The sequence below is a fragment of the Pholis gunnellus genome (genome assembly GCF_910591455.1).
Source record: "Pholis gunnellus genome assembly, chromosome: 15".
Classification (NCBI taxonomy): domain Eukaryota; kingdom Metazoa; phylum Chordata; class Actinopteri; order Perciformes; family Pholidae; genus Pholis; species Pholis gunnellus.
This window is the reverse complement of record NC_136542.1, coordinates 3,118,744-3,145,465: the sequence shown is the minus strand read 5'-3', so window position 1 is coordinate 3,145,465 and position 26,722 is coordinate 3,118,744. Positions and strand designations below refer to the sequence as shown.

Sequence of the window (26,722 nt, the reverse complement as noted above, 5' to 3'; positions counted from 1 at the left end):
CGAGACTGTTAAAACGGTTGGACTCTATGAATAAATAATAAATCCAGGTAAATGGATTCTCTCACAGCTCTCTCTTTTACGTTCATGTAATGGTTTCCCTTTTCTGCAACATCTCATTCACATTCATTCCAGTCATCACCGACGTCGCCCATGTTGTCAAAGCACAAAGCCTCCCATTTATAGATCTCAAGCGTCATATTGAACCGGTCGGCTTTCTTCCCCTGAATCAACACGATGCCCGTCAGTGGATGCTAAACCTTAGATGTCACAGCTGAATGCGTCTTTCTGTCAGTCAGAATTAAATCTGGCCAGTTAAGATGAATCTAAAGCAGGACAAAGACTCTTCTGTTGTGGATTTCAGCACACTAAATTGTATTGAATTTGTTTTCTATAAATACATTTACCCCAGTGTGCAGCTTTTTCGGTGGTTTAGACCTACATTTTAAAAATCACGGTAAATGATGATAGTTGGACGGTAACGATCAGAATTTGAACAGGATGTGTTTTAATACCGAGCGAGGACCATTTGGGGTTCCAGCGAGGCAGTTTAGAGAAGAGAGTGTCGGAGAATGACCTTCTCAGAAATGAATATGATGAATGCTACACATGTTATATACCAACTTAACGAAGAAATTCTGGGTAACATTAACTTCGAACACAATTATACACAAACTAATATAATCAACGAGAAGATGTACCACAATATCACCACGACTCGGCAAACTACAACTCCTGAGAAAGCTACGAACAAAAAGCTAACGGCTAACACGGACCACCAATACTTCAGAAAGCAAGAGAATTCGACACAGAATCCAGAGATATCTTCAGAATTTCTCTCCGTGAAACCAGTGCAAAGCTGTGAGCAAACAAACGGCAGAACAACAAACCGAATCATGAGAAGACCGGCTTAATTCCCCGGTTCCCGGCTAAACACTGTTGCTACGTATATCCTGTGTGTTTCTCATCCTTTTCCTGGAGAAGGGGGGGTCAACCTAGCTTGTGGGACCCGGGGGGGAAGGGGGGTGAATGGAATTTTACGCTCTGGGATGCGGCGCTTTTTTGAGAGACTGCCGACATGTTGTGCTATGCTTTGGGAGAGTTCTTGGGCGAGCCAGGGCCTCGTTTCAAGAAAACAACAACAATAAAAGTGCTTTTTTTTCTCCAGGCGAACCTGAAACTTTTCAATTTGAGCTCTGTGCCAACTTCATTTACTCTTAACCAGAAACGTATACACTGATTTTACACATCTGAACAAATCTCACAAGTGTCACCTGTATTATAACATCAAAATGGTTAAAATAGACCTTGTAGCTACAGAAGTGCAGTCTGTTTGGTATGGGTATGCAATCTTTGAGCAGAGGCCTAAAAATAGGGCTAGGTATGAAAGAGTTAAATGCATTGCGCTTTGACTGTTTCCTGTACATTTATCTGAGCGAAGCATTACATCATAAGCAGCGTAGCTTGACTAAAATGTAAATTGATTGTACTGAAGACTTCAAATCAAACGGAACGAGTTGGACCGGCGAAGCTTACTTGAATCTTAATGGGCCACGTGAAGTTGCTGACGTAGACGAAGAAGGTTATGTTGGGGCTGTTGCGGAAATCAAAGTTCTCGTTGGAGAAGCTGTCTTTGAACTCCTTGATGTTGCTCCGGGAGACGATGGGGACCTCCTCCCCGGTCTGAGTGCCTGCTGAGAGACAGAGAGAGGAAGAGAAACAGAAGGACGGAGGGGGGGAACAAGAGTTAAGAATATGGAGAGGTGGACAGGAGGATGAGGGAAACATGATAATAAAGATAATAGGATCAGACCACAAGGTGAAGGCAGACGAATGAGGAGCTTGTGACAGACTTTTTAGAGATTCACCCCGTTAGTAGAGAAAAAAAGCATAAAAAAACGACTAATCGACTGAACTTAAACTACAACCATCAGCATATTTTTCATCTATACGAGATGAACACATCTCTCTGTGTACGATAACCCCACTTTAGGATACCAAACATGTTTCCCAAAGATGAAACGACAGGAGAAGTGATGAGCGTCTGAGTTTAACGCTGAATCTGATCTGAAGCGTTCCTTGCAGCACCTGTCCACGTGAGAGCTGCCACCTTAAATTAAGTGTTCAGCCGCAACCACATCTTCATTATCACTTAATCTGCTGATTATCTTTTTAGGTGAATTCAAACTGCTGTTTTTGCCTGACCGACAGCAAATGACTAAAAGATCTTCAAATGGCGATGAAGTAAATCATCGTCTTTGTGTTTTTTTGCTCGATGAATGATTGTTTATTTATCAAAAACTGGGGCTGATCGACTTTCTGTTGCGTTGTCATTGTCTTGGGTGATGTGCAGAGACCTACCGGTGAAGCTGGAGGCCCAGGTGATGTTCAGGTTGAAGTTCTTTGAGGCGTTTATGAACATGTCTAGATCCCGGTTTGGCTGAGGAGGGAGAACAGAGAGCAGGCCTTCATCATCATCATCATCAGTAATATTATGGTCCATCATATTAATGTGCAGAGGAGAAGGATGAGTCAGAATTCTAAAAACATGTACGAAATGTGTTTCTGGATCAAAAGGCCTCTTTGCTTTACAGTAAATGCAGAGCCCCCCCCCCCCGACACCAGTTTGCAGCTGTGCAAACAGTTTGCACTGCTAATGGAAGCTGCATTAGCAAAACGAATGTTTGAACGGGAGTCGATGATGAAAATGATATGCATAAAAAGACTGTTCAGCGATATCTGCTGTGATAACGTCAAGTGGGTGTCGAGATGTTTACTTTACCGGCTGACAGGCAGCGTTTGTTAATTATCATTTAAATACATTTTAGAGATGACCGAGTAAAGATGCTCCGAATATTTGTTATTATTACATTTGTATAATTTATACATTGTTGTTTAGACTAATTCTGCAGCATCCTGGCTTCACTAAATACCTGCTGAACATCCTCACGCAGGAGGTTTGAGGTGAGTAACGTTTCTACAGGATAATATACATAAAGTCACAGAAGCGACACGTAATCAAAATGCTATTTCGTGTGACTTAAAAAGCACAACGGGATTACAGCCCTTAATCTCATACTTGTTCTTTTTACTTCTTTTTACTATCTGCAATATTTAATCAGATCCTCGTGTTGCAGTTTGGGCTCCAGATGCTGCAGCCGCGTAAACAGGACCGGACCAGCTTCCATTTACAGGAAAAACATCTGTGTGATGAGTGTAGTTGAATCATTTATTTAATTATTTTCTCTTTATATTATTTCGCCATAACTTATTCTTATATTATTATAAGTCGTGCTTTTTTTTGTTGCCAGTGCTATATTGTAAATGACTGTTCTTTAGTAGCTTGTTATATTCTAATAAAAATGTGAAGTTTAATTATGTGGTTATAGCTTTTTATGTACTGTAAAAATGAGATCGCAGTCTCGATGGTACTTTACCATCTTAATAAAGATACTACGTTGATATACTGTAATATAACTTAATAGTTCGTTGTTAACGTTTATATTCTTTTAACTGGGTTGTAACGGCGCCAACAGGGGAAGTAATCCCATCAGTACGGTCGCTGCTTGATTTTACACTGAAATTAAAATCTCTCTGCCACTTTCTAAGCGCCGTGTTTAATGTGGAGCTCGTGATTATTGTGTATGTAGATTGGGACTTTCTGAGTGTACTCCAGTTAAATAAACCATTAAAAATCCTCTTGCAGTTGTCCTTTTGTATATTTAGTTTACAGGACAGCAACATTTTATATTAGTTCTTGTGCACCGGCCTCTCTTTAGACTTTCTTATTCATACTACTATGTCATAATCTCTGTTATTGGCATCACTAAATTGATGCAGAAACACCAGGAGCAGCGTGGAGGCGAGAGAAAATCATCGTCGCCCATCCTGTACCGGGGCTTTGCAATCTTTAATCCCAATAAAAGTGACAGCTGCTGTGACGGCGGGGCGTTTCGCTGTCGGAGACGTACCTCCTCAGGTGTGGCCACGAAGTTGATGGCGGTGTAGTAGCGGTCGTCCTCCTGCGACAGGCTGAAGGTGAACTGGTAGTCGATGAGGAGCGTGTCTGTTTGAAGCGTGGGAGAGCGTGGAGGGGATTAGAAAAGAAAGAAGAAGAGCTCGATTAGTTTGAAAGTCACACAAGAACATGTTTTCACACGGCGCTCGGGGCACAAAATGACCCAGAATCCTTTTTCATTTTTTTCTTTTTTGGAAATTGATTGACTTTTTACATTTTACTGCGTCTGTGATGAAGGTCACGAGGCTGTGAGCGAGCCGGCATTAAACAACAGCTGGAGAATCACCGTCACGACGACCATGATGATGTGTAAAAAGTCAAACTCGACCCAAAATGATTTCCACTCGTTTCAAACTGTTCTGTCCGCTTTTTATTCCAGCCTCTCGTGAAATCTTCTCACGCGGGTTCGAATAAATGTGGGAAAAAAGTAACAGCTGCCACCAAGACACGTTTTAACCAAGCGAGTGTTTGTTATTGCTGTCACAGGTTGACGTTCAACAATATTCACAATACTGCAAAAACAAAGATTTACCAGAATTACACGAGAGATGTAGTGTGAACACGTCTGCACCGGTTCAGGTCTCTTCCTGTCTCCTGCTCTTTGTTTGGGGTTCTCCATTAAACACAATTTAAACAGTTTACTTGCAACTGATGATGAATTTTTTCTATTGATTGATCGTTTGATCAGTAACAGTAAGTATCAGAATTCAAGAGGCAGCCTCATGAAAGTCGAGATCAAAAGATAAAAAAAATAATGGAAAAATATAAAAATACTAAATCTGTGAAATACTAAATTTCTTATAATATTTATGGGAACTGATCATTTACATTAAAGATCTAAAAAGCAGGAGAAGCTAATATTGAATGTTGGTTTCAACAGGATCCCGGAGCGCTGAGTCATCAACAGTCTCGTTTCATCCGACCAACAGTCAAAATCCCCCAAAAACTCGATTTACAATCGACCTGAGATGGAGGGAGCGTCTCTCCGTCTGTGCTTTGATTTTCTCGACAATCGTTGATCCGATCGACCCCGTACTCGGTGGGTGCATCGCGAAGGACTCGGAGGAAGCGCGGGGTCGAGTGTGTGAAGTTGTCTGGATTAGTGGTTCTTGTGAAAAGCTGCAAGCAGCGATACCACCGGCCCAGCAACCTGGCAAACAGGAACTGCACTAGTAATTTAAAAAAAACAGAGATAAGCGGCAGAGACTTCACATTGGACCGAGCCGGACCCAGAGAGTGTTCGGAGTTTTAAGTTCAGCTCAAGTTGCTGTTGATTATTTATATGTTGATCTAAAAGATATAGCAACACTGCAAATCCTTTTATCTGAGATGTTGAAACAATCCAAGATTTAAAACTTGCTGTTGATTCATTTTCTGACAATCGACTGATTAGTCATGGAATCGTGTCAGTGCTAAACATAAATATGTAATTAATTAAAATGAAAAGCGGGCGACTAAACAGCATCGGACGACGCGAGTTGACCCATTTAGTTCGACAGCTTTGTGTTTCTGTCGACTCCGCCGGGTCGACCATTATTTATAGCTCCTTCTGTACTCTTCAAAAAACATTATTAAATTATAAAATAATGAGGAATAAGTGTTTCTGTACCGCGGAGGACAGAGTGAGTTAAAATCCCACGGTGTCTACATTATCATATTCTGCAGCACGTAATCACAGTTGACAGGAACAATAATGACAGCAGCCTAATCTGCAGCGGAGCGCTGCAGTCTCTGTCATCGCAGCGGGGAAGGAAAGAGAGAGACGGCCCTTCAAAAAGCTTCGCTGCATTCTTCGGCAAAAACACTTTCATGTGCGTCTCACGTTCGATTCTTTTCACCGTCGACTTGTTTTAAGAAATGCTGTACCTCCTCGGGGCTGTTTCTTTTTCCTTTTTAAAAACATCAAACTACTTGAGACCTACTTTGATTCAGGAGTCGTGTAACCGTCTTGGCATCGACCTGAACAAGTTTTGGGAAGAGGAAGGCCTCAGTGGTTAACGTAATGTGACCGACACACACACACACACACACACACACACACACACACACACACACACACACACACACACACACACACACACACACACACACACACACTGAAGTCGATAATTGGATTTCCACTTACAGTAGCACGTTCCTTTGAGGGGGTTGCCTTGGTAGCGATTCTCGACTTCACACCTGAAAGAAGGAGGCGGACGACAGGTGAAGGGAAACGAGGTGTAAAAGGAGGGGGAAGACGGCAAACAAGGGAGAAAAGAAGAGAGAGAGAGAGGGGGGGGAGGAAAAAAGGCAAATTAGGATTAGATTTAATTGCTGATAAAACACAAAGTGGGAGAGGTGTTAGTCTTCTCCTTCAGTCACAAAGAAAAGCAGATAAAGGAGAAAGAGAGTGAAGCTGACAGACATCACCGACAGCAAGAAGTAGCCTCATCTTCATGCTGATGGTTTGTGAAACTTGTATCTCAAGTTTTTAATGGGTTTTGGGAAGCCCTATGGTAATGAAGGCCAGAGCTAAGATTAGTGCTGCTAGCACTAATGAACAGCTGTTATTACTGGATGCCAGAAGAAGAGAGGTACTGAGTCTTAAAACATATTAGCATGATCGCTGAAAAGTTTTTGTAAATGTACGTTTTCTAATCAAAAATCCTTGAATTTAAAGTGGGGTTTGTTTGGTTTTTTTGGCACATAACAAAAAGTGTTGAGTTTTTTTTTTTAAAACGTGTGCAAATACAAATTTATTTCAATGAAGTTCACACAGAACACAAGTTTAGGCAGCCTAGAGGCTCGTGTAAAAACACAAGTAAAGTTCCAGAGTTTATAAAAACTCCTCTGAACCGCACAATCCAATGAGATACTGAAGGGCTTTAATTTTGGAATGCTACATCAGAATGTCCGGGTTCTAGAATGTATATTGCAGAGAAAAAAGGAGGCAACAGCAGGTAAAATGTAATTTGAGCAAAAAAACAACAACAACAACCAAACATCCGTGAAACTGCTCGAGGTTCAGAGGGTTAAAAACATTTGCAGGACAGACTCACAGGTGGCAGCGGTCTCCTTTGATGCCCTTTGTGGTGCAGAAGCACTTGCCGTTGTTGGGGTTGCACATGCTGGCGTGGCCGTTACACTTGCAGGCTGAACAAAAAGACACGAGACATCAAACTTTAAGTGCATCAGTAAGTGAAGAAATACCACCCCGTTGTTATTAATACACATTCAATGACGTTGACTCTGGTGCTTAGAAACACTACTTTTGTCCACAAGTTCCTTGTATATTAGATCACATTTGATCAGTTCAAAAGTACTTTTCTTTACTAAATACTAGCTTTTGCTGTCTTACATGAAGTTTGACACAGTTATGAAAAGTTCGATGGCTTTTCCTGAATGTTTTCATAGGGGTCAAGTGTCTCGTTCTCCAAGGAAAGGACAAGAAGGGAATAAACGCAGAAGTTTAGTTTCAGAGCTGCTTCTCCCACAGGAGCTCTGGCTCCCGACCCATCCGAGGTGACCCAAGAGACACTTTTTGTGTCCGTGAACAGATGCCAAATGTCCCATTACGTTTGGTGATTTTGAGGACCATCACACCTGTATAAATGTCAATGTTAGCCGTCCTTTGCATTAACGATCACCGAGCCTCTCGGTATAAACAGCTGCACATGATGTAGGAAGTCTGTGAAATAACGTGGGGGGACAGCTGGTGGAACAACAAGCCATATTAGGATTTCATCTTCTTTTTGTGCACTTTTTGCTCATTAACGCCTCCTGAGTCAAACTGATGTAAAGAACGACACGATTAGATGTCAAGTAAAACATGTCTTTAATGTCCCGGGGGGGGGGGATGCGTCGCAGAAATAAGAAGCATAAACAACGAGTGCATAATACTGACAAGTTGAAGACATGCAGAGAGGCTGGTGTATGGCTGTCACTGATGTAGAACTAAGTAAATATAAATATACATATATTCCAAAGGGACACATGGAATTAGAGCATCGCGACAAAAAGAGAAAAACGTCGAGTGGCTGTGTTTATATTGGTAAGCTCAATTAAGCTGTTGAAGGAATGGACGATTGACTTGTTTTCTGATTGACCGACTGTCAGCATTGGCTGCAGAGCCGCAGAGAACACATCTTTAATGTTTATTAACGCTTCACCGCGCAGCCAGGGATCAGAAAAAAGTCAGCAGACATAAAATGGTAAAAAAAACTCTGACGAGTTAAACGAAGCCGTGCGCGGACCGGGCTGCTTTATTTAGTGGTCGGACGGAGCGGATACTCACGCTGGCAGCTGCCCCCGTTGGTCGGATCTCCGTAGAAGCCGGAGATGCAGCTCTCGCAGTGTCGGCCGGTTGTCAGGTCCTCGCACTTCTCGCACATGCTCTCGTTGACACACTGGCTGTGACCGTTGCACTGACAGGCTGTCGGAGAGTAAACAAAGCCCCATACTGCATGAACATCACTGGAATGTTTTGAATAAACAGCCCCAGGCCCCAAACACGAATGAAAATGGATGTTAATATGCAAGTAGAGGAAAGTGAAATGAAGTCTGGGATCTGAAGTGTCTGTCGGTGCTGCACATGAAGTCCTCGTGTGACAAACAGCGTTACTTTGATTTTCTCTATGACTGCCAGGTTTACTGCACGGGTCTGTCGACGTGAGAGAAGTCACAATAACAACTGCAGGTCATTGGCATCTACTTCTGTTAGTTTGGATTGTAATGAACGGGATAAACAGAACTTTTTCAGATATTATAGTCAGTTTTTTTATGAGTAGTTTTATGATTATATACATGGAGGAGTTCAGCCTGAGAAACCGGTTGTATGTTGTTAAGTTTGGAGCCTGTTTAGACAGAAAGGCGACATCACAAACTGGACATGTGGAGCCTAAAAGAGACGGGCGTTCAGAGGGAAGACGGACGCTCTTCAGTTGCATTCAGGAAGTTGAAGATACAGTTTTTTGGAGCCATAAAGTCAAGGATGTCTCGGCCTCTGCTGCTTTATTATGTCCATACATAGAGTTGATCCATTCCTTTCCTTTGATGACGCAATGTATTTATCTTTCACCTGCAGTGTCATCTGTAGTCCACACATTCAAAACTAAAAGGTCAGCTTTGACGTTTCATTCTATAAGCAGGCCGACTACTGCTACCACGACTTTCTGTTAGAGTTTCATGAATAAGACTTAAAACATCTGAACAAAACATGATCCGATTGATATTTACAAAGTATGTTGTTAGTCAAACCTTTACTTAATTTAATTTATTGATTATATAAATGACCATTTCTACACTTTTTTTATCTACACAGATATAAATCCTTCTTTTGGGACGTGTTCAGTGTACAATATCCGATCCAATAAATGCTCTTATGTGGGGGAAAATACCTTTGAAGCTCTGGTTCAAACCATTATGGGATGTAGTTGTTCTCAGCTCCATCTCCCATGTGCCTTTGATATTCTATACGTTGTTTATTTGGTTTAGTTATGTTTGGGGCTTCAGGGCTTTGTTGAGTCGTTACCATGTATATCAGAAGGATATCATAAAAAATTAAACCTTTGTTCGTCCAAATGACAAGTGAACCGATTTCCCTTTAAGACTTTTACAGAAGTGAGTGCTGATGAACGGTTACCTGGGCAGTGGATGAAGGACCAGTTGTACTTGGCCTCGCTGGGGCACATGCTGGCGTTGAGGGCGGGCTGCGGGCTGGCGGGCAGGCCGGGCAGGGTGGACGGGGCCGGGACCGAGGTCTGGAAGGGCCCGCGGTACGAGCCCTCGATGCACTGCCCTCTGCCCGTGTTGCTGGGGTCGGTGCACCAACCGCAGCCGGGCTGGTCCAGACACTGACCGCACGTCCTGTAGCCGGAGCAGTTCTCCGCTGCAGCAGAGCACACGACAACCAAAGATATCTGTAAATGTCAAGAAACTAAAAGGGTTCCGTTCAGAAACGATTGCCCTACAGCATTAGTGGGGAGTACGTTTGTAAATAAGGTCCCGAAGTTTAAATTAATAACACCCACAACACCTCTACAAGGCTCAACAGTTAATCTAGCTCATTCCTGATCCTTCGCCCGTATTTAAATTCCTAACTCTCCGCCCTCGAGGGCTTTCCCTGCAAATGGCTGTAAGCAACAACTTGTATTTAATTGACCTGCCAGGTTAAATAAATGAAAATTGTTCTCTTCTGCGCCGTACACAAAACAAAGCACCAGCCGGAGACTAAATTATCAAAACTATGGAACCAGATTATTAATCCCCATCTCATCGACTGCAGGGGCCGGCGGTTTAATGCGCTCGGGCTAAATGACGGTTAAAAACACCCCAAACATTTAAAAAGACGCTGCGCTCCAGAGAGCCACAGTGATTTAAAATGTTGCCCATTTTAGGGTCTTTTCTTTAAAGTCTGATTAAGATCGCTACATATGCTCAAGTGGCGGAGTAAATTAACTGCACGTGAGCGGACTTCAGATGTGCGCTCGAGCTTCTCCTCCCTCCATAAACGACTGGTGAATTGTTGTGCGTGCAGTCGAATCGGAGGTTTAAGTAGAAAGCTGCATCATGTTCACGTGTCAGACAGAGAGAGCCTTTTTGCAAACTTGTTTTTCTACGGCAGCAACAGCGATTTGTATGGAATAGATTTGGGTAACTGGCATAAGAAACACATGGTAAGGTTTGTGCACACTTAAAGTATAATCAATGGGTTTCCACTCAAGATATGCCGATGCTGCAGAAAGGTTGTTACACCGAGGTATGACGTCATCAATGAGCCAAGTCAGCTGATGGAAACATATTATAGATTACTAACGACAATCCAGGAGATGTACAGCACGATGCCTCATTTTACTGGGCCCTAATTTCCCGGGAGGTTTCCTGTAATTTGGGACTAATTACAGGAATGTCCTTAAAAGAAAAGCTTAGTTTCAAACCAAGTAAATATTTATTTATTATTCAAACTTTATCTTCCACATATGAAGATATGTTTCCATGATGAACTGTTTTGTATGTAGTAGTATCAGTGCCAGGCATAAGGAATGACGTAGGAGGAAGATTCTTTATTTAGCATTTAGAGAATTGAGTCGAAATGCTAAAGCTGAACTTTCAGAATTAATGCCGAGCATATGGGGGGGGGAAAAGGAGAACGACTTTTTGGGGTAAAAATTCTGAAAATGAAGTCAAAATGTTGAAAATGAAGTTGACATTTTTAGAATAAAGTAAAAATGTTGTGAATAGACGTAGAATAAATCATCGCAAATACTGAAAGTTCAAATTTATTCTCGACATTTTAACTTTATTCTAAAAATGTCAACTTAATTTTCAACATTTCGACTTAATTTTCAGAATTTTTACCCCAAAAAATATAAAAATATTTTAAGAAAATGTAAATTCCACCTTTTTTTTTTCTTCTTCTTCTTCTTATGCCTGGCCCTAATGCTCTTCCATAGTTTTGCACTGGCTAAAAGATAAATGAATTATTAGGTGTACTACTTGAACACTGTCACTATTTTCCCTCGTGTTTCTTTAAAAGACAACTCTTAGAGGAACATTACAACAGTTGTCTCATCATAAAGTCCTCGTTCTCAATGAACTCCTTCCATCAATTATAAAGGAACAACTTTACTATTAATAAAGATGCACTCAGTGTCCTTCCTCTCTACAGCGTCTAGCCGCAGAGTTTATTTTATTTATTATTATTTCTGTGTTCTAATAAATGTTTGGAGGGGTTTTAATTTCAGTCTCTATTTTCACTCTGCACCCTTTAATGAAAGAGACTGGATGACATAAAATTCATTATTTATGCAATAATGGGAAATAATATTCAGCATCTATATTCACAGCCTGCATATATTGGTGTCTGGACTCCCGGTGATTGTCGTATTAAAGCTGTAAATGAGTATATGAGAGCGAGACGTCTTACGTGGACAACTGTTCATGGTGTACCACTCCATGCACTGTCCGAAGGGGAAGGAGGCCACGTAGGCGTTGGAGTCCACGCACTGCTTCATGTTGCTGCACCACATGCACTCCGAGCTGCTGCTGGTGCATTCGCTGCAGGTGGCTCTCATGGCGCACGACGTCCGGCACTGCTTGGCGCTGTGGTTGGCTGGGGAAACAATTTGCAAGACGTTATTGCAACGAGCCCTTTGGAGTATGAATGTGACTTTATCCAGAGAGCAGCATACAAATCACAATTCAATTTAAACAGTGTAAAATCACCATCCACTGCTTGTATCTGTGCAACACACACAGTGTGAGAGCAGCTGGCAGCAGTTACATCTGCAGTTAGAGAGGTACTCCAACTTTATGGACGTGCATCGCTGAATTGTTGGGACGATTTGAAAGAGACGCGTTCAAAAGAGAATGGTCAAAATATGTGCAGCAGAAGCAAAGATATCCCGAATAAAACTCCCACAACACTGGATGCTACATTTCTAATAATATCTTTAGAGTCTTTAGACCACGTTTTTCAAACTAGACGTGCCCTATAAGCCAGTCGTGGTTAGTTGTTGTTGTCGTCTGTAAAATCAGGTGACAGCCTCTTTAATATAAAGCAACGGGGAGCAGAGCTTCACAACGCTCTGATCTGATGATTTAAAAACAGTAAGTTCTGCATCTAAATGTCTCACGAGGCCGGGACACAGAATAAATAGATTGACAACGTCTCAGACTAACGTGTTTGCATTCTTTGGTCCGTTCTGCCTCATTACCTTTGCGTGTACGGACAGACTGTCTCTGTATAAAAGTGTAATCTGACATTTATCTCAAACAACTCATGGCAGCAATTTCAGATTGTAAATTTGACACAACTCTAGTTTGATGCTGGCGTTATCCCGGTCTGTATGCTTTGAGATTCCAATACTGTGGATTTTGTATAAGATTTATACTATTTAACTAAAGTCTGGCGTGTATTTTCCTGCCAGTTCCTGTGCATGTTTGGTGGTTGTGTATTCAGGTGAGTTTACATGAATCAGTATGTTATCTTATAGCTGCATTATTAGCTTACATTATTGTTACCAACAAACTATTCCATATTTCTATTTAACGCAAATATAATGTGATTATATATATATTCCATTTTTAGTCCATGCTTTCCATGTATTCTCTTTGAAGGATTTTTGGCATTATGCGGTTTTGAGTTCTTCCTACTTCTAACCATGATTGTGTTGTTTCCACAGAGGTTCAGGACTTCTACACTGCAGTGAGTGAAACTGCTGCTCATTGGGGTTCAAAGAGTTTTAAAAAAAAATGTTGATCGACAACTTAGGAGCCAAGAACTTTCTTTTGAAAACTGATTCTGATCGCTGTTTTTTTTTTTTGTCAGGAATCACTTTGTCCTGGATGTCAGCGACACAAACAGAAAGCATTATGTCAGCGATATTTCCCCTAACGTGCAGTATTGTGAACCCACCTGGCCGCTCACACAGGCTGCCGTTCACCGGGTTGATGCAGGTCTGCGCTTTCAGTCCGCTGGACGCCGGCTCAGCCAGGTAGCCGCAGAAGCCGGCGTCGCTCGGCTCGCCGGGGAGCCACTGCAGGGTGGTGTTGGTGAAGGGCGACATGTCCTCCCAGCACCAGTACGACACGTTGATTTTCCTGAGCCCCACCCACGGCGTCACTGAAGCCTTGTACTGCAAACACAACGACAGGATGCCAAAGTCAAAACATCTTCTCATTGTTCTCTTTATAATTCATCACTCTGCAGAGTTTTGACTTTGACTCCTGGACTGCAGGCTGTTTACACAGAGCAGAGAGGACCAGAGGTTGTGAAAGTTTAATGTCCATTTCTTTTTTGAGTAAAATGTGACACCCTTCAAAAAAAAAAAAAAAAGAAAAGGCTGAGAGACAACTTCATCGCCAGGAACTCTGTAGCTGCAGACTAATGTGATATTTGGTGAAAATCAATGTCGAAAACGGATTTTCATAGCTACGTTTTGTTTTTTTGTTGTTGTCCGGAATCACAACTGTGACCTGGATGTCAGCGACGCAAACAGAAAGCATTATGTCAGCGATAGTTCATCTGTGCCGACGTAAATTCCCCTCTGGAGTGACTGAGCGGCTGTAAAAAGCAGCTTTACTTCGCTTTGCTCGGGGAAAGCTCCGCTATCCGTCCCATCTCCAATCAATGGCCACGCTGCTGCGGCAGCAGTAAACAAAGAGAGCCGGATCTCTCACGGACGTGGGTCGAAATTACTGTTCCGGCGGGATTTTGTTGCATTTCTTGGGATTGATTGATCCAATCTGGAATAGAACATGGCAGGAAGACGTGCAAAGCATGGCACGGGTTCAACTGGACGGTTTGAGAACTCATTTTATTGCAGAGAAATTAGGTTTTTACCTCTTTCTCTACCTTTAAGCCCAGAGATTACCTGGAACTGACCAACAGAATTGAATTTAGACCAACAGGGGAAATCTACACAATTCCATTAGTATGGATGGAAACCACTTTCCAATTCCAGCCCAGGCTTTGTGATTCAGACGAGAATCTTTGTCTTATTTAGCTCCGTTACATGTCCCGTGTGGTGGCTCCGGGGGAATATGTAGGAGCGTAAGTGGCTTACATTCTTTGCATGGGTGGCTTTTAGAGGAGGGATGGCGGTGTTTGTGCCCGCTGGGCGATCCGACACACACACACACACTGAAGCGGGGCTGCAGCCAGAGATGACACCGTGTTGCATTCAAGAGCAGACCGGATCGTTAGAAACTCAACCGGTACTTTTTCCACACACACACACTCACTGAGGAGTGTAACACTCCTCAGTGAAGTCAAGCGTAGACGCACGTCAAAATATTTGGGAGGATTTATCCGTGATTAGACCAATAATGTGGGATAACGTCGTTCTACGGCGCCTGTGAATCCAATTATAGGACAGGAAATGTGTCCTTTATGTAGACGCCTTTCTGGCCAATTAGTGGCAACAATTTATTTTTCATTATCCATTAATCTGCTGCTCATCGATTCACCGTTTAGTTTATAAAATTACATAAAATTGTGGGAAAAAGGCCGCTATAGAAGCCAGGGTGAGGTCTTCAAATGTCGTGTTTTTCTGAAGTCGGGGGACCTAATCACAGCGGAATCTGTCTGAATATTTTGTGTGTGTGTGTACACTCGAGTTCACCGAGGAGTATTAACCCCGCATGTGTCAAAGTCACTGCGAGAGTACAGTTCTAACGACTAATCAGGCACTAAAAATAACGGAGGAAAAGCCCGTCTGGTGGCATCGCTGTCACACACTGAAAAGACACAATCTACTTAGCTCTCAGAGCTTTGCAGTTTTTTGTTTTCTCAAATAAGCTTTTAAACATTTTAACAGTCGAGCCTCAGAGCCTCTTTAAAGATTCACTCAAAGACAAGACAGCTATGGAGTAACAGAGGAGCATCACTATAAAATACCTTTAACATTGTAGATCTAAATTTGGACATTATCCACTGAAATCAATATCAGATAGAGAATCCTTTACAACAAAGGTTAAGTGCTGGCTATAAGCAAACCAGAGTTGTACCCATTTTTAGCCAATTGTACTGTAAACACAATGGATTGTGCTATGTGTGTTGTAGGATGTGTATTATAGTGTACTAGTGCAGTGCCTGTTGGTGGTCTGTGCGCGGTCATTCAGTACGTTGATGTTTATCCGGCAGCAACAGTGACGTGCAGTCAATGAGCCTGTAAAGGCCCGCTGCAGACGACACGCTCGATTCAGTCCGCGGCGCCCCCGCTGCTGCACAGAGCACCGCTCGCTTGTTTATTCAAAGTTGCTGAACGTGTCGCATATTCAACTTGCACCATATTCTACACTGCACGTCTTTGGGTGCCCTGCAATACACCCGCGAAGGGTGAAGTAGATCGGCTGTCGAGATATGCAAAAGACACACACACACACACACACACACACACACACACACACACACACACACACACACACACACACACACACACACACACACACACACACCTATATTTATAGTGCATTGTGGTTTTATGATAGTGAGTGATGTTTATATTCAATGCACTGTAAAAGCTGTAAAAAGCTGATTAAAATAGTTTACAATAGATTTTTGGTCAATCTATAACATGCATACGTATTGCTGGGTATTCACATCTCTTGCTTAAATAAATTATAAAATGAAAATGACATTAAACCTGAAACAGGTTACGCTAATATATTAGCCGTTCATTTTACCCAAGAGTCCAGCCCTAATGGTCTTCAAGCTCTTCAACCTTTTTCCATTTACAATTTACATTTGAGCCAACATTAAACTCCGTGTTCCGTGAAATATAATCTTGTACTGGATACCTTGATTATCAACATTAAAAGCAAACCCGTGAGGAGAGAGTGCAGGATCAACGCTGCAGTCATAAAACCCCCCGTGTGTGCAGCGTGACTGGTCTCCTGTATTCTGTGTGTGCGCGCATGAGATGCAGAGACTGAAGCGTCTCCTCCGTCATTCACTCGTCTCTACCTGCACACGTGGGACCTGCCTCTGATGAGATAAACTTAGTCGATTGCTGGGATGGATTTCTGCATATCTGCTCTAACGGAGCGCGCGAGGGACGTCCGAGGAGAAAGAATTTGTTTGTTTCACGCTCACTGGTCCGAAAAAATCCCAGACAAAAAGAATCCGAAGAGAGCTCACCTGCAGAAATAAATAAATAAAAAGACGACGTTTCAAAAGAGAGCAGCTACCCGACTGGCGAGTCGGGGATTTGAGATAACACGAGAAATAAAGATGGTTTATTTGTGCACTTTTATGGTTTCCTTTCTTGAGTCAGTGTCTCAGATCCGGTTGGATTACGTTTTCTTGTTTCATTGGCGTCAACATGAAAACATCTGCTCAAAGAAGAGGCTCTGTACAGTATATTTTTATTCTTTTAGATGAAATATAATTCTTCAGTCTTGATGTTTTTGCGATCTTCTTGCAGTAACAATATATTTCATCTTCACCGCGACAGAGAGGCTCTCTCTCTCTCTCTCTCTCTCTCTCTCTCTCTCTCTCTCTCTCTCTCTCTTTCTCTTTTTGTGTGTTTGATAACTCGCTGCTGGCGTGACGACTCAATTTCCTCACAGAGAATATATTTAAGTTTGTCTGATATGATGATTAATATCCAGGACTGCTGCTGCTGCTGCCGCCGCCTCCTCCTCCTCCTCCTCCTCCTCCTCCTCCTCTTCTTCCTCCCACTTACCACCACGCTCATTATCTGCAGCTCCTTCAGGACGAAGTCCACCTTCTTCTGCGTGGTCAGCGAGGCCAGGACGGCGTTGTGGCTCCTGCAGGCCAGCTTGGCGTTGTCGTACGAGTCCTTCGCCGTGATGAACTTCAGACAGGAGTTTCCCACCAGGTGCCAGCTTTCACCGCACACGTTTTCTGGAACGGAGAGAAGCGATGAGGAGTTGGTACTAGAGACACGACAGGTCGGTAGGCTGATATGCAAAGTTGACATGAACGTCAGTGGGGTCTGTCTCTCTTGGTTATCCACCTTAATTATCTATAAATTAAAAACGTAGCGCCCCTTGAAAAAAAATGCAGCGTCTATTTGCCGCCTCTCTTAACATTTGTGAAGTTAAACAATTTCAATAGATTTGAAGAAATTTGAGAAAAACAAATATAATTTTTCATTTACGCTCCCAAACTGTGAACTACCCAAAAACATTAGGGAGGCAGCCTCTGTTGACATATTCAAGCACCACTTAAAAAAACACATATCTACTTTGCAAAGCCTTTCTTAACAGCACTTTATGTGCGTTCCACAGAGTCCCACGTCTGTCTTTCAAATGGTCTTTAATGTATTTAAACACTTATATTAAATATCATCCAGGTTGTAAGAATACTACAGAAATCACGCAGGTTTTTTTTTCTTCTTTTCCTCCCAAAGACAGTTACGTACCTGGCAGCGAGATGCACTCCTGGTTGCGAGGTTCCCACTGACAGTTCTGGTCCACAGCGCAGCTCTTGCAGCTGGTTTTCTTGTTGCACACGTATGAGGGGTTGTCCTTGGGGCAGACGTCAAACTCCCCTATGGCCCCCTGGGAAGAAAGCAACAGGCGTCAAACCAAAGACGCTCAGAAAAGATGACGTAGACGTATGAAATGGTCTAATGTAGTTATACTTTATTTTGTATTGCATTAGATATTCACACAGCTGTATTTAGCATTATATAAATTAGTCAGCTAAGACCTTTACCAACGTTGGCTGCCAAATCTCGCCAGAGTGCGTTCCTGAGACAGAAAAAGGTCTCAAACAAAGTTAAATTTCTCCATTTTAGTGTCAGTATGTTCGGAGGATATGTGGCTTGTGTAATCGGCCATCGTCTGTGGTCCCGTTCACTTCTCACATTGGAGGTCACGGACTCAGACTCCAAAACACACGGGTGCCGTGTCTCTGCTTCCACTCTCGATTATCACTAATCATTACACTCGGTGCTCCGCTTACTCATATGACACAAAATAAAATGTTATTACGTCACCAAGAAAAGGCAACAAAATGTTCCAGATTCGTAAGATTTTTGAAAAAGATTGAAATGTTGTGGCCGTAACGAGAAAGAATCTTATCACGTCCAAATTAAAACTCTTCTTTTTCTTACCGACAAAGTAGCTATTTAAGCAGAAAGCCACGCTGTCACAAGTGTCGGATTATCAAATGATTGCAGTCAGAGAGACCGACCCGTATCTATCACATATTTTAGAGACGAGAGCAGATTAGAGCGCCGGAGGAGACGCATTAACCGTCATATCGCATCTAAATGAGCAGTGATTTTAATCGCAGACTGACGAATCAGACTCAGAGTTAGAGACTCATCAGCTCTTTATATAATCTTTATCTTTGTCCCAATGTATAACGTGTAAAAACTCTAATAAGGGAATGAACACGCATGTATCCTGTTCTATCCTGGAGTGTCACTTGATAAAGAGACTACCCATCGATGTACGACAGCAAGTCTTACATTTCAAACTGCCAGACGCGGACACGATGTGCGATGTTGGGAGTTAGCGGGTCAGTTAGCATCGTCGGCTGCTTTCTTACCGTGGCAGAAGTGCAGTTGCTTCCCTGAGACAAACACTGGCTCGAACACCACTGGCAGCCGTTGGTGTTGGCAGTGCAGCTGTAGCAGTCTGTGTACTGGTCACACCTCTCGTCAGCGTCTGCACAAGTGTGAAGAAACACAAACAGAAGTTTGCTCTTAGAGTCGGTCATTTAGCAGACACCTGTGGTGGTGGAAGTATTCAGGTAAAAGTGACAATATCACACTGTTAAAAACACTATTATAAGTCCAAGCAAACAACTCACCAGCGGGTTTAAACAGTTAAAAACGTTTGTTTACAAAAACGCTGCCAAAATGACCATTTATCGCAGCCAGAAGCTGTAAAAACACACTGTCCTTGAACACATCATGTGCAAGGCACGCTTCAGTCAGAAAAAGCAGCCAAATTGAAGATTAAAATTGGAAAATCTTTATCAAAATCAATTTACAATGTATATCTCATTTAAATGTTTTACTCAAAATAAACCGTCTGCACGAACCAGATCTTGTAAAAAAAAACATTAAATTAAAGCTTTAATGATGACAATGTACAATATTTAAAAACGATCATCGTGTGTTTTTTGGGTGTAAAAATATTGATCTAAAAAGTAACAATTAATAAATGTAGTGGATCATTTCCCCTGAGTTACGTTCCACCACTGCCAGAATTCATAATTCTCACAGTTTAACGTTGATCTACTGTTTCTACTGATGGAACTTCTCTGAAATGGAAGCACAGGGACTTTATGTAGTTCTTGTTCATTTGTCACGGTGAGGTTTGAGCAGCGGATCACTCAACACCTCCTGGACGTGAGGTTTCTTCAGGGGGGAACTGGGGCAGGAAGGACCTTCCCGCTATTAAATGTGGCTGAAAGATATTCCGGGGCGCAGTTTCCATCTGACAGAGGAAAATGAGACCGGCCGCGTTGAGGGGAAACTGAGGAATGTTTCTTTTTTTTTTGTGACAAATGGCAAACAGAAGAGAATTCTCAGCAGGAAGCCAAGAGAGGCTGAGCTGTCCCTGATGATTACACACACACACACACACACACACACACACACACACACACACACACACACACACACACACACACACACACACACACACACACACACACACACACACACACACACACACACACTCACTCTAGGGCCAGTAGATCCTGAGAACAGTCATTTTGAAGACAAGAATCGGTGTAAAATAATGAATGTAGTGAAATGTGCTTCTAGAGCACATTTCACTACAGCTGAAGCTATCAATTATCACACATTCATTATTGTTTTTAATGACTATTTCTTTTTTTATATGTGGTTTAGAAAATGTCAGAATATAGTAAAAGAAGAACCTCCCGTCACAGTTCACCGGAGACATCTGAACAGGAAATCTGTGTTTCCTGTCGGGGGTCTTTGCGGACTCAATCCGCTACCGAGCGGACGCTGGTGCGGGTTCGTTTGTGCTGCGAAAAACAACTTTCAAAAAGCTCAAAGCTATAAATAAATACATCCGCTGAACGTGACGTTTGTTCAGGAATCGATCTTACATAGAAGGCCTTTGACAGATCCATTATATTACTCATTCATACAAATCAACACACCAGCACGCTTGTATCCGACGCCGTGTACGTTGTCAGTTCGTTAAGAAGTGTGACGGCCATCCCACATGTACCGTCGCCCTGAATCATTACCGTACAAGACGCCTCGCGCTCGTGTGCTCCCCGACGCTTGAACCATTCATCTTGGAGCAGACAAAGGGGCTTTTGTACGCGTCATTATTCATAACACGACAATGATTGGAAGACCAATACATCGCGTAATGAGTTGTTTCTCTGTGAGTCCAAAAGAACATAAATATACACATCAGAAGCATTAATTCCAGTCACAGGAATCGTATTCCCCTCGTGGCTCCTGATGAAGGACGACAATCGCTAAAACTGTCCAATCAGCAAGTTACCCGTCAGTCTGTCTCCAACGTCATGTTCACTCCTCGTAGTTTGTTTGTAATAAGTCAGCGTGAACACAAATACTTTTTAACAACTACCGTCATTATTTATTGATCTGTTGCTTAATAATGAATCAATTCATCAATTAATAGTTTAAACCTCAGAAAATCAACTAAAGAGCCCACGGCGACGTTTTCAAATATATTGCTTTGTCCAACTGACAGTTTAGAAATATATTCAATTTAAAACTGAGAAAAGAAACAGACCCTCACGTGCAGCTGCTGAACGTTTGACATCGTCTTTTGATAAATGACATAAAACGCTGATCGATCAGCTGAGGCTTTGAACCAGTTTCAGCACGTTCTCACATACAGAAATGACATCATCGCCAGAGACAGCAGCACCGTTTCTAAAGATGCACGAAGGCCACGTTTTCTACATTTCAAAAAATGTCTCTCTCACACACACACACACACACACACGTATAAAAACACCCTGGTGACACATTCTTTTGCCATTTTCCCTCTCTGATGTGCGAGACTGCGTTGGCAGTCTGTGACAAACAAGCCGCTCCTGCCGGTTTATGCGTGCCATCGGACATCAGCGCTGTGAATGCAGATGAGCTCTGCAGCAACTCGGGGAAAGGACAGCGAGCATCCAAAATAATCTGGGATTAGTTTCACACGGCAGACGTGCACCAGCGCGGGATTCTAAAAAAGCGGCGGCGGCGGCGGCGTCACCTACATGATCGGGTGTTGCAGGAGGCTGGTAGCTGCTGCAGCTGCTGCTGCTCTCCTCCGATGGCGGTGCCCTCCCAGGGCAGGCAGGTCCCTTGGGTGCCGTTCCAGACGCAGTGGATCCCCGGCCAGGCCTGGCTGCAGGACTCCAGGCTGGAGAAGGCCGCGCAGCTGGGCGAGGTGTACACGAGGACGTCGCTGAGCAGCAGGCTGTTGAAGCCGCCGAACACGTACATCACGCTGCGGCGGGACAAGAGAGGAGAGATGTTAAGAGGGCTACAGGAGGGGAAGGGGGGGGTGAGAAGATGTACGGGATTCAGGAAGTAAGGCCGGCCGACTCATGACCCCCGCTATCTTCCCCCGGCTTCCACCTTTTTTTGTGTGTGGAGAGAGCCGGAGAAGCTTAGTCTCAGTGCTCTGCCTCTTCTCTGAGCTTCAACCTGCCTCACAAGGCTGCTAAATCCCCAACAAGCGCTCTCTTCCTGTGAGGACGGACCTGACAGATCCCCCCTGCTGTGTGTGTGTGTGTGTGTGTTTGGATGCTGGGCACAGGGCATTTCTGAACATCTCTCTCCACTGGCCTCTGTTCAGCTGCATGGATTACTGTGACTGTGTGTGTGTGTGTGTGTGTGTGTGTGTGTGCTGGTGGAAGCGGCTGACAGGGCGGATGAGTAATTTGCACCGGTCTGATCAAAAGTCTGTCCCCGTCCCCCCCACACCCGGATCACAGAGGGCACACTTCAAACTGTTCGCTCTGGACGTCCTGCTGAGCGCTCGGATCAGGAGGAGGAGGAGGGGGGGGGGGGGGGGGGGGGCAGCGTGAATGAGCCGCCTCCTTTATATCTCATTTAAAAAAGTTGCAGAGAAACGAAGGACGACCGAGACGATGAGAGTTTGTGGTGAAGTTATAAAAGTACATATGGGCGCTGACAAATCTATAGGAGCCAAACTGTGGAGCGCTTTAAAAGCAAAGAGTAAAAACTTCTAAATAAATTCTAAAAGTCAGGCGGAGGCCACGGCAAAGAGGCTAAAACGTGGGTTGGAATCAGTTTTCTGTTCGACTTCTTCACGATTGAGTAAGTGAACCATCATTTCCTTTTAACATTCAAACCAAAAAATGTTTCCTTTGTCTTTAGAACATCTTTAGTACTTTTTTTTTTTCTTAATTGTGACCAGTTCTGTATTTTCCTCCACATGATGTATTTTCATCGTTTTATTTTCAAGCCTCGCTGTAAAGCACTTTGAAACGTTTGTTTTTCCTTCTTCTCAAAAGCAGCAACGAAACCTTGAAATGAAGCTCAGCATCACAGCTCTGAAGTCTGCGCCTGTGATTGAATCCGAATTAGATCAATGAAGGAATTGCATGAACAAACTCTTAATTGCTCCTGCGGAACAGGAGTCATCAGTGAGGATTGACTGGAACACGGCCGGTGATTCATGTTAATATTTGATGCGTTCTCTACAAACAGGATGTAGAACTTAATATGGACGGCTGCGTCTCGCTCCGCCGGCGGTTGCACACAACACTTACCGATGAGTCATCCCTTCCAGTCGCAGCACCGGCTCCCATCGCAATGTATTCGTATCGCAGACCATTAAAGGAATGTCATGTATGAACACACAGAAGGATTATTCTCCAAGGTAACCAGTTGTTTTTTTTCCAATCCTACCTTCTGTGTCGGTTGTAAGTGTTTTGCCTGTTTTCCTCCCCACGCTGCCGCAAAGTTTACAGAATGAAGAGTTGACGTAAAGCGGTATGTGAGTGTTGCCCGCATACAATATGAATCAAGAACTGGAAAGTTTCTATCTTGATTATATATTCAGTTTTATAAAAAGTTTACAAATTAAATTTACAAGGTCCGCTGAGTGGAAACAAAGAGTTGAATATAAAATAATGAGCAAGATCACAACACGTCACCTCCTGTTGCATCGTAAACTACATGAAGAGTCTCGTTGAAGTGACCCTTTAAAAACACAGTTCTGCTCTCAACTTTGTGGTTCTTCTGCCGGCAAAACCTTTAATTCATAACTTCAGACAACGAGCTTTACTTTCTCAGCAGCAATCGTTTGTACCGCCAAATAGTGGTTTTTATATACACTACCGTTCAAAAGTTTGGGGTCACTTAGAAATGTCCTTATTTCTCAAAGAAAAGCACTGTTTCTTTCAATGAAGATAACATTAAATTAATCAGAAATACACTCTATACATTGTTAATGTGGTTAATGACTATTCTAGGTGGAAACGTCTGGTTTTTAATGAAATATCTACATCGGTGTATAGAGGCCCATTTCCAGCAACTATCACTCCAGTGTTCTAATCGCCTTAGAAGACTAATTGATGATTAGAAAACCCTTGAAAACAGTTCTGCTGGTGAGAGAAGCTATAAAACTGGCCTTCCTTTGAGCTAGTTGAGTATCTGGAGCATCACATTTGTGGGTTGGATTATACTCTCAACATGGCCAGAAAAAGAGAACTTTCATGTGAAACTCGCCGTCTATTCTTGTTCTTAGAAATGAAGCTATTCCATGTGTGTAGAGATGTGATCATCAATAAACAAAACTAAAAAGCAACCAGAGAAGCCGAGAAGTCACATCGTGTAAAACTTAATGCAATCAATCCGGATGAAAAATGAAAGACCTACAGCTCATATTTACATCAGAAGCAGACACACGCTGAACACGTTTGTATATTCCACGTGGATGTGTCTTTAAAATGCCACGAGTGCATCATTAAATAGGAGCGGGGCCCCGGCGGAGATAGAAACCTGTCACCCTGGTTTACATGAGCTCCGGAAACAAGGTTACTGAGAGAAATCAGAGGAAGACTGAACATCTGAGGAAATATTTATACGTACTGCAGATCTGCCCCATTTATTTTTAACCAAGTGTGGTATATCTTTGATGACATATTAAAAGTATAAAGAAGTCTATTGGAGGAATAAAATGTCTTTCAAATGTCCAAATTCCTCGGTTTTGTTTGCATCTTATCTTGTTTTCATTTCACCATAAATACATTTATCACATCACCCATAAAGCCTTTCTGTGCAGCACGCTGCAAACTGTTTAGCTTTTTAGCCGAGTGCCGCGTAAATGATTACCTGTCACTGAAGACTGCAGAGTGTCCGAAGCGGTTGACGTCGTGGTAGAGGTCCGGCCGAGGCAGCACCGTCCACTCGTCACACGCTGGAATGAAAAGACGACACGGGAGAGAGAAAGAGGGGTCAAGCTTGTGTCGACGTGCTCCCACATATCAAGCCGCACGCGTCCTCTCAGCACTTGGGAAGTGCAGCTGACGTGACGGGAACCTTTAACAGCTCAGATCCTCGCGCTAATCAGCGAGTCAGTCGGCGGCAAAGTGCCCTTGACCGAGACACACCGAGGGGGTCTGACGGCTACGGGAGCAACAGTCACGTAGAGAAAACGCAGCCAGGCGTGTGTGTGTTCGGCATGTGAAAAGAAATAAACCCATAAAATATGGTGGCTCTGTGGGTTCAATTCCCAGCCTTGTACATTTCGATTTGTAAATCTGTGTGTTTGCTCCCCTTTGGTTCCCTCCACCCACGGAAGGATGATGAGACGGTTGGGCAGCGACATGGAAGGGCCCCCACCACCTCTTCCACACAGCTGTGTGTAACCGCTTTTTGTTGTTGTTCTGTGCATCTTTGTGGTCGTGTTGAATCTCGTAATTGTTTTGTACTTCTTGTAGTTATATTTGTTTTTGTATGTTGTTGCTTTGCCACCTTTTTTTGTAGTTTTGTAGTCTCTTTGTGTCTCTTTGAAGTCATTTAGTTACTCTTTGTGGTTGTATTGAGTCTCTTTGTAGTTTTGTGTCACTTTATAATAATGTGTCTCTTTGTGGTCGTAAGTCTCGTTGTGTCTTTTTGCAGCTGCTTTGCTTCTCTTTGTCAATGCTTTGGTCCTTTTGTCTCTTCGTGTCTCTTAGTAGTTGTTTAGGTTTCTTTGTGGTAACTTGAAGTCTCTTCCTGGTTGGTACGTGACTCTGAGTGATATTTTTGTTGTTGAAGACCAGAGGGACCCGACACTGGGCCAGCGGCCTGTAGGCCCACTAAAACCATCCATGCCTCCACCTGATTTTAGGATGTGAAAATAAGGAGAAATGGAAACTCCTGACCGACTATAGAGCTGTTTGCTAAGTTCTTCTGATCTTGTGATGGACTAGCAGCCTGATCAGGGGTTTTCCTCACCTTCCTCTAGGGTTGGGTTTGGGTTTAGCTTACATCAGCTGCTGCTGCTTATCAACGACTTGAATGATGTTGTCTGGTCATGGTGCTCTGTACTTGTTTGTTTTCAGTCAGCTGAACAAATTATCCAGCCGATTGCATCAAGTCAATCTTGGGAGAATGTCCCAGTTAAACTTGTGTGCTTATCATATAAATATATTAAGCCTCCGGACTTATTCATTCTGCATTAGGACCTTCAGTATTAGGACCCCCCCCCCCCCCCATGCTGCTCTATCTCATTTTCAGCTCGTAGCTGCCGGTTCTGAGCATTGATTGAGCATTAGTCATTAAATCTGTAGTGTTTCTATCTGCTCAGGCAACAAAAACAGTGAAAATAGATCGAAATCTTTCGTCACTTGATGTGTAGAACTTCCCTGCGAATGTAAAAAGCTAAGCGTCAATAGATTGGATAAAAGGGATTTGAAAGGAGACGGATCCGATAAACCGGGTTCATCAGGTTCAGATTCGATCGAACACCATTGAATACCGTGGTTCCTGTTCTGGCTCCTGGTCTTATGGTCATAATGTAAAACATACATTGTAAGAACTACAACCAGCTAAAGAGATAATTTGTCTTCTTAGGTTGTTTTTTTAAATGCACCAAAAAGTGAGAGTATCTTATGTTTCACAAGAAAGGGTGGAGAGAAAGACCCATTGGGACCCATTGTGGGACTCATTTGGGGTCCTCAGCCTGAGAACCACTGCTTTAGATATCTAGGTTAGATATCCCCATTGTTTAAATACTTTTTCAGTGACTATATTTAAAAGTTGCAGTGTGTAGAATTTG

At 43.0% G+C, this 26,722-nt stretch overlaps 1 protein-coding gene across 1 annotated transcript in view; it reads right to left on the bottom strand.

The window, feature by feature from the left end:
• The window catches only part of atrn (attractin), a 123,039-nt gene that overhangs the window by 69,628 nt on the left and 26,689 nt on the right, over positions 1–26,722 (bottom strand). Inside the window, exons 11-24 of the mRNA XM_079175205.1 lie at positions 24,793–24,877; positions 21,702–21,934; positions 19,020–19,138; positions 17,884–18,022; positions 17,182–17,363; positions 13,410–13,629; positions 11,919–12,104; positions 9,636–9,881; positions 8,289–8,426; positions 7,054–7,147; positions 6,141–6,193; positions 3,969–4,063; positions 2,359–2,437; positions 1,534–1,691 (exon numbers count right to left, since the gene is read on the bottom strand). Of these exons, the coding sequence (XP_079031331.1) occupies positions 1,534–1,691; positions 2,359–2,437; positions 3,969–4,063; positions 6,141–6,193; positions 7,054–7,147; positions 8,289–8,426; positions 9,636–9,881; positions 11,919–12,104; positions 13,410–13,629; positions 17,182–17,363; positions 17,884–18,022; positions 19,020–19,138; positions 21,702–21,934; positions 24,793–24,877 (2,027 nt within the window). The remainder of the gene's footprint in view (positions 1–1,533; positions 1,692–2,358; positions 2,438–3,968; positions 4,064–6,140; positions 6,194–7,053; positions 7,148–8,288; positions 8,427–9,635; positions 9,882–11,918; positions 12,105–13,409; positions 13,630–17,181; positions 17,364–17,883; positions 18,023–19,019; positions 19,139–21,701; positions 21,935–24,792; positions 24,878–26,722) is intronic.